This window comes from Setaria italica, chromosome IX, assembly GCF_000263155.2.
Source record: "Setaria italica strain Yugu1 chromosome IX, Setaria_italica_v2.0, whole genome shotgun sequence".
NCBI lineage: Eukaryota > Viridiplantae > Streptophyta > Magnoliopsida > Poales > Poaceae > Setaria > Setaria italica.
Genome location: NC_028458.1, coordinates 55,739,790 through 55,748,406, shown reverse-complemented (window position 1 = coordinate 55,748,406; position 8,617 = coordinate 55,739,790). Strand labels below are relative to the sequence as shown.

The following is an 8,617-nucleotide window of genomic DNA, read 5'->3' as shown; positions in this document are numbered from 1 at the left end:
GATACGAGAACGAGAGAGAGCCAGAAATGGTCATCTTACCCTCTCTCACTGAAAGAAATATGCATTGCAGGAGCACTATTTTCTGCTCCGTGAAAATCATACACGTACTTTACTAGTTTTTGCTTATTGAAACAGTGCTGTAGTCTGAAGCCCTGAAGAATGTACGGACGCCTTCCAATCCTAAGACTCCAATTGCTAACGACGGCACTGATGACTTAGCTAAGATCTACTAGTAGCGTTCTAGCTTAGCTTACAACACCTACGGATATCACTAACACGCCAAAACCGCCGTGCCATTTCCTTCCACATAGTGCTAGCTTACTTGCACAGATAATGGCGTGTTCATCTTGTTCGGCTGTTCGTCTTCTTCAAGACTCGCTAGACGACGCTCTGATCGGATCGACGCCGCGTCGCGCAATGCGATGCAGAACGCAGCGCCGTCACTTGGAGCACCTCCGCAGCATCTGCCGCATGCCGTCGGCGACCCGGAACGCGGGGCTCCGCCGGCACTTGCCGCAGAAGGCCATGTGGTCCCTGAGCGCCTCCTCCAGCCCCGCCGCGCCGGCGGCGCCAGCGCCAGCGCCAGGGCCCCTCGGCTTCGTCGCCGTCGTGCCCCTCGCCGCCTCGTCCCGCACCGCCTCCGAGCAGAGGCCGCAGAGCCACCGCCCGCCGAAGGCGGCGCGCACGCCCAGGATGTAATCACGGGTGCAGTCCTCTACCAGGCCGCAGCACTCGCACTTGGCGCACTCTACTGCTGCCTCCATGGCCGGGCCGGCGAGGTGCGGTGAAGCTGGAGCTGGAAGAGAGCTTGATCAGGATCGGAGCAGGGGGTGGAGCTGTGGTTAGTGGTTGCGAGAGGCCGGGTGCTGTATTTAAGCAGTTTGAGAGGTTGTCACTGCATGTTGATGCTGCACTGCTGCAGTGAGACACAGTGAGGAACCAGGGGAGGGTGTTTGTCTGCAGTGTTACAGTTACAGGGGCTTTACAAATTTTACAGCTCTGGAATTTTACCGTGATGCGTCAGTTAAAATGTGTTGTGTGTTCTGCTTCAGATGAGAGTGAGCTTAGTGAAGTTTACTTGGAGGTGCTACTGTACTATCGTCCATGCTGTGGATTGCACCTGCTCTTTGCCTTGGCATCTGATAAAAACGTTATGATTGGCTCACCTGTGGTTGTGGAAGTCCATTGTTTTAAGAATACAGAGGAGGACTGTGTATCTTTGTAATAGGTAGAGAACTTGGGGAAAATCTTGCAGAGGTAGTCTGATGAATAATGCATTCTGTTAGCTTTGAGAGGTAGCAATGTTACTTGTGAAAGATATACTTGGCATTCTGAAGAGGACCGGTTTGCTAGGAATATTTCGAAGTTCTACAAGATACTGTGGGGATTCCAGCACTAAGAGGTAGGAAAGCAGAAGCGCCAAGGATCTTATCTTGGCGATTCTTATTCTCCACAAGCTCCATAAAACTTTGAACCGAAATCTTAAACAACAGCTTAGTTACTGTCGACCTAGGACCACCCGGCGGCAGAATCTCTTCGTCGCTTGTGCTAGATTTCAGTCACTGTTCGTGATACGACACGCCTGGCCTTGTCGGATCGGTTGTTACGTGGTCGACTCACACTAATGATCCTCCCCTCCCGTGATTTAGTTTGCCATGAACACGCAATTGCTCAACTGCTACCACGCCAAGTGTTCTTGGGGCAGGATCAGTTCCTCTTGGACCTGCATCAGCTACTCTCCAACAACTCAACACAGAGGCCAGGCCAACCCAAACCCTAGTGCCTCATTTGCATACTGGCCATTAGTGTAGGACCCTACCATCCATGCCAAGTGCTGCAATTTTTGGGGGAGACCTGCTGGACCATGTGACATAACCACATGTATGCCATTCGGTCCAGTAGCTTCAAGTGTATATGACAATGCAAGTCTGTACCGAGCTGCAGATTTATGAGCTGCAAAGGTTGGTGGTACAACTTGTTGATCCAAAACCCTTCCCTGCTGTCCGTATGCACAGCTGGGGTTTTTGGTCCATGGCTTGTGAGAATGGGAACACCAGCTGTCATACGTGTACAACCAATGGCTTATTGTCCTAGGATCAAGAAGCAGTTGTACCATGAAGAAGTACACCTATTGCCACTTCTTCTCTACAGATCCCTCGCCCTTTGTCTCTTCCTCATGTGGTATCCCACCAACAGCAATGCATCATTAAGCTTATGGTGAAACAGTTTGAAACAAAGTTGACCAAGTTTTAAGCAAAGTTTCATGTCAGACATCCCATGCTAATTATTCAGAGCTTCAATTTGCTCGTTCTTACCTAAACAAACTGTGAAGTCGCAGAAATGGATGGGAGAAAGGACATTGCAGGCATTGTTGCTGAAAGCATGCAGCATCTGTAACTGCAATTGCATTACAAATCTGACCCTTCTGAGCTCCGGAGCCCCATACTACTAATAACAAGACAATGCTTGATAAGCTGACATGATATTCTCTTACCATTATGAAACTGTCTGGAGACTGCGATGGACAGCCTCAATTATGCTGTTTACAAGTGAGCGTTTGTTGCCCGTCCTCTATCAGAACACAACCCGTGGATGCCAAGTTCTACCGGATACTGATTGCGCTGCGATCCTCCCACATGATCGCCACATGCATATGTCCGGCTAGCTCCCTGTGAATTATAACCTTAGTTAACCTGCAACTCGTTTGTGAATTAGGAGAGGACACCTTAGTTTGTTGAAGATTTGATGTGTTAATTTTTTGTTTGTGTGTTTTACCGGGCCGAGAACCTGGCTGGGCCGAGAAAGTTATTCTGGGCCTTGCGAAAGAGCGCGTCCGTCCGGCAGCCCTACAGAGCGTTAAATGGACGGACAACCAACAGAACGACACAAGCAAAATAACGACACCATTTGCAAGCAGCAAGACAAGTCGAACAGGACAGAAGGTCCTCTCATGTCGCCAACATCAGGTGGACGGCCTAAACGCACAGATGCAAGCAGTTCACTCACTACAACAATTGTCCGGTGGTAAGTCGACTGAACACTGAAGGCTTGGTGCAAGGGATATCCTTCCTGGAAGTTTAGTTCTTTCACAGGGACAGGGTCATCAGCCTCATTTATTCTGCCAATGGCCCCTAGGACGGGCGATTGCAGGTCTGATCAGTCTAGTCCCAGCCTGATGCTGGGATGCCTGAAATGTCGCACCAACCAGGAGGGAAGGTGTACTTCGCCGGGTAAGCATCATGGACCTGGTCGTCATTGGTCGAGCACTGGTCGTTGGGCTGCACGTCTCCCTGCTCAGCCCCTTCCTCGACGCGCTGCTTCGGCATCTCCTCCTCAGGGTCTGCTTCGGCGTTGTTGAATGGCTGGTTCTCATCCTCGGGCAACTCCTCGGACCATTTCGTTCTGTTGTTGGTAGCAGCAGATTTAGCATCATTGTCACCTCTGTAACCAGAGTCAGATGGTTCTTGGTTGCAGTTGTAACTGGTAGCTTCTTGGTTGCAGTTGTAACTGGTAGCTTCTTGGTTGTAGTCCCACCCAGCAGGTCCACCTTGGTCTTCGTCGTACTTGGTTTCGTCTGAATAAGAATAAGACTCAGGTGGTGGAAGTGGGCATCCTTGGTAAGAACCATTATCTGCACAGTATCGCAGGAGCCTATCCCAGTGCCGATCCTACAGTTACATTTGTTAGTTAGGCAAATAATACAAAACGGTGCATGATATGGGACTACAGTAGGGATATAATGATACAGCAGTACTACCTTGGTGATGATGTGTGGGTTTCCAACGATGACGAGCAACGATTTTGCACGAGTGATTGCAACGTTGAACCTTTTATAGTTGCTCAAGAATCCCAGGTTGAAGAATTTGTCAAACTCGTTATGCTTTACAGTTGACCTGACTGTAGAGATGATTATTACTTCCCTCTCTTGGCCCTGGAATTGTTCGACACTTCCAACTTTCAAGTCTGGCATTTCAAATGCCTCTAGGGCTTTCTTTATCTTGGCAACTTGCTGACGGTATGGAGTGATTACTCCTATATCAGCTTCACTAACAGTACCACCCTTTGTAAGGTTTCTGATATACTTACTACTTTACTGACTTCAATTCTATTGAACCATGATGGATTGGTGCCTTCCCTCTCATCACATCCTTGGATTCCAACAAAAAGAACAGGGAAGGACTTGTTAGGAAGGCCAATGCAATCGTAAGCAGGTGATGCCTCATCTTCTTTACAGGCGATCAGTTCACCCCCATAGAAAAGCTCTGATGGTAGCTCTAAGATTGCAGGATGGCACCGATAATTCCTCACCAGTTTTGTTACATAGTTAGGATTCCCTGTTTCGTACGGCTCGAAGTCAAAAAGCAGCCTTTGCAGATATGATATCCCCAGACCATCTTTCTCCGCTTGCTTAGAATAAACCACCGGCCCTAATTGCATCGGATCTCCTGCTAACACAACTACAGTGTTTCTTCCACACAACCCTGACAAAGGAACCATCGCCTCTGGTTCAGAGGCTTGACCAGCCTCATCCAAGAAAATGTGTGTGAAATGCCCTCGGCGAATACCCTCAGCCAGCAGCAGAGATGAGCTCATGTAGGTCGATATAACTATCTTGTACTGCAGCAATGCTTGCAATGGAGGGCACTTGAATACCCGATCTTCAAAGAAGCAAAACCGGATAAAATCCGAATTGACATCCTCATATTGACGGCTCTGAGCATTTAGCCTAAAGATGTCACTTGGGCGGATCAGATAGCTAGCAAGGAGGAGTTTTTCCAGTACATGGTCAGCTGCAGTATTGGAAGCAGCACAAATGAGAATATTTGCCTTCTTCTTGGCTGTATAAAGCTGCAAAATAGCCTCTATAATGGTCATGGTCTTGCCAGTTCCTGGAGGTCCATATATCACATATGGTGGAACACCTCTGCAGCCAAGTATCATTGCAACAGCATCAGCTTGCTCGGTATTTATATGTGGATTCAGAGGCTTAAATGGCCACCTTTTCAAAGCTCTACAAGGTGATTGGCAAGGAAATAAAATGTCAGGTCCCAAAAACTCTGCTTCATGAATCGATTTGTATAGCCTTCTCATGTTCACTCTGTTATATGTGAAGCTAACATGGTACTGGTTCCTGTCATGGTGATTAAGGTGGAACTGGTTGTCAAATTGTAAAAATATCTCATCAGCTTCAACCTTGTGAATGAAACCCTGGAGAACAAACCACAATATCATTACTCACTGAGAGCATATGAACCTATATAAGAATGCCCAAAAAAGTATTTGACTGCCAAGGAAAGGGGACTAACTTGGTAAGGCCGAGAATCATTCCTAGCATATCTAGCAACTATGAAATCTCCTTGGACTAATGATGGCCTTCGTTCTGCCAAACCAGGGACCTCAAGAGACAAAAAGTTCCTACCCCTCCTTCTCATTGAGACACCCTCCATGTCATATGCTCTCATCTCCTCCTGCAAATGGGCATCTGAAGTTAGCAAACCAGGACAAAGCTTAAAACTTTATACTACTACAGGTGTTGAAATACCTCTAAATTAAGTTCTTCCATGACTAAAAGAGTGCTGAAAAATTGTGCATAGTTTATCATGCTCAACTCTTCGGATAGGACATCAGGTCTCTGTTTACTTTCAATGAGCTCTCGGATATGTGCAGGTATTGCAAACTGGGGAAGCTTATATTTGAATCCTTGAGCGTGTTGCCGAGTTGGACGGCAACCTGGCACAATTGGAGCAGGCTCAAATTTCTTATTTTGACCGCGTCTCCTGGAATAAGGTTCTTCTGACAATAAGGCCTTAGAGATATTGTCATCTGCCAATAGAAAAGCCACACGCTCAATCTTCTCATCACCAATATCAACATGCACGATTGATGTGTGCAAACCAATATCTTTTGGCATACAAGAAAGCCAAATTGTAAGGGTATGTCCAGGCAAAAGTGAACGGTCTTCCACTGAGGTCAAACCAAGAAAATCCTGCTTTGCCTCCTCGTTAGCATCATTTAGTGGTGGTCTCATCATTGATAACACATAGCTGTTTTCCGGATTTGAAGAGAATATTCTTACACTCCACAAAGTTACAGATTCAGAAGAGGTATTCTCAATGCTGATGGTGTCAGTCGATGTTTCTCCAACAAGGACAGATTTTGGTTTGCCATCCTCAAAAGGGAAAGGAACTGTAACAATCACAGGACCATCTTCAGATGCATAATCTTGAAGAGTGTCATCATTTTGGTAATCCATGAATTCTACTTCTGGTTTCTCACCAGCCACTGAAAATTCATCATCTGAATAATTCTTCAGATAAGTCCCCATCTTGAATCCTGAGGATTAAAAAAGTTTTACAACAGATTACAACAAGTTCTATAGACCAAAAGTGTTATTCACAGTGGAGTTCGAAAACGAAAAACATTCTAAACACGTGAAGACCTTTTCCCCCATGTACGGTAAGGATAACAAGCATACAAACTGATGTTGCAACCAAAGACCAAATACAATATAATCTCTGTGAATAACTATGGGAAGGAGAAAAGTGTTCGATGGCTTCATGTTTTACTTTCGGAGGAACAGCTGGAAAGAGAGGAAGAGACAGACCTTCCAACAAGTATCAAAGTAACCACAGGATGTGGCCTACCTAATTAAGGAAGACATCCAGCAATATACCAATATCATTGGGCTTCCAGTACTTCCAAGCGTCCTGGACAGCAGGAGGTTTTTGTCTTTCTTTTTGCATTGTATTTTTTTGTTGTTTTCTTTGTGTGGTAGCTTTTCCATTTTCAGCTCCAGTTGTGGTGTGTTAGCTTGCTCTCCATGCGTGGCGATGTTTTCCTGTAGTTGTGGTGCACCTCGTGTTGAGGTGAGGGCATAGTCGTTTGTTTGGTTCAGTCTTGTCGAGTCAGAAGTCATTTGTATTCTCTCTCTTTTCTTTTCTCTCATCTAATAAATCTTGCAGCAAAGATCTTGATATCCTTTCGGGGAAAAACTACGGGAAGGAGACACAGTGATATTCAAACCTGTGGCTATCACCCAGCCACTGAGCGGTTCCCAGATCTATGTATTTTAAGAATTGCTGTTATGTTGTGCTCCCTTAAGTTACTGCATCCCTAGATAGAAATTTCCCCTTCACGCCAACTATACAGAGGCAATTTGCCACTGCATTACTACAATTTCCTTCTTCACGCACATCTTAAATGATGAAACAATTAAGCATTTAGACATATCACTCTATCCCTAAAGAAATCACTCTACATATCCCAAATCGTCCATTACTGATTCCCCCGAAGAAGGAAAAAGAGAAAGACAAGATCCTTCACAGGTTGGGAAGTGCTTAAACTCTACATGATTATTATAACAAACTGTAAAAGGAGACATGACTCGCACTATGTGGCCATCACCCAGCCCTGGCAGGTTCACAGATCTATGCATTTTAAGTGTGCTGTTTTGTTGAGCTTTTCTGCATCCCAATACCCCCCCCCCCCCCCCCCCAAAACAAAAGAAAAAAGAGTTTCTGCATCCCCAAAATAATAAATAAAAAAGTCGCCTTCACACCAACTATTCAGAGGCAATTTTCTGTTACTTCAATTTCCTTCTTTGCGCATGACTTAAATGATGAGACAACCAAGCAATTAGACATATCAGAGGTAAAGTAGCCATTCTATATCCCACCCACACAAACTAGTCACGAGGCAATTTGTCACTACATTACTCCAACTTCTTTGACTTAAATGATGAAGCAACTATGCAATTAGACATCAGAGCTCCAAGTAATCCATTCTACATATCCCCCAATTGGTCCAAACTGATTGTCCCTCTCCGTGAAACAAGGGCAAGAATTTTCACAGGTTCGCAAGGCTTAACACTAATAATCAATCAAGAGAATAACCCGCTTGGGTGCCTTTACACTGACCAAACCCTAACATAATCCCTTCTCCTGCCCCCTACCGCAGCATAGAAAGATGGTTTACGATGATCGGATCAACAAGCTACAGGATCACATCGCAATTTCTACAGTTCTTCAAAGGAAAATCAACGAATCTCTATACCTCCCGGGTTTCCACAGTAGTCCCCTTGAAATTCGGAACAAAAACAAATCGCAATGCGGCACTAATCAAGAGGGGAAAGAAGCATCACCCGTCTCCCGAGGGAACCACCAGTGAGGTGCCCAAGAACCGGGCGCCGGCGAGACGATAAGAGAGGCAGTAACCGCAGATGGATTATCACCGCCGCCCCCACGAGGTTGGTGTTGGCAGGGGCAAGCCTGAGGGGGGTTTTAGGGGAGGAGCACTGGACTGAGGGTGCGTTTGGTTGGGAGACAATGTAGAACGGGACGGTCCCGTTCCAGTTTTTCGGGATGGGATGATCCCATTTCTTGTTTGGTTGAATGGGATGGGATGATCCTATTTTTTGTTTGGTTGGAGAGATCGCTATAGACGGGACAAGCACCGTTTTCTTCTCCTGTTAACACCGTTCGTGGGACCCACCTGTCATACTAACAGGTATTTTCTTCCTCCACCGGCCGGCCGCGGTGGAGCTCGCGCCCGCCGGCCGCTGGCCGCGCCCGCTCGCCGGCGCCCGCCCGCGCCCGACCGGACGCGCCCGCTCGCCCGC

General features: G+C 46.6%; 2 protein-coding genes across 2 annotated transcripts; both read right to left on the bottom strand.

Annotated features, from left to right (window-relative positions):
- On the bottom strand, positions 1-1,224 carry LOC101762575. The gene has a single exon (XM_004985559.2). It carries the CDS (start codon positions 762-764, stop codon positions 441-443), a length of 324 nt encoding a protein of 107 aa, XP_004985616.1. The 5' UTR covers positions 765-1,224; the 3' UTR covers positions 1-440.
- Positions 1,225-2,891: 1,667 nt separating this feature from the next.
- LOC101762172 (probable RNA helicase SDE3) lies at positions 2,892-8,277 on the bottom strand. Its single transcript, XM_014805716.2, is given in 6 exon segments — positions 2,892-3,668; positions 3,758-4,080; positions 4,083-5,208; positions 5,307-5,468; positions 5,543-6,333; positions 8,141-8,277. Coding segments are annotated over 5 exon segments (2,901 nt in total). The 5' UTR covers positions 6,326-6,333; positions 8,141-8,277; the 3' UTR covers positions 2,892-3,161.
- Between the last annotated feature and the right edge of the window lie 340 nt (positions 8,278-8,617).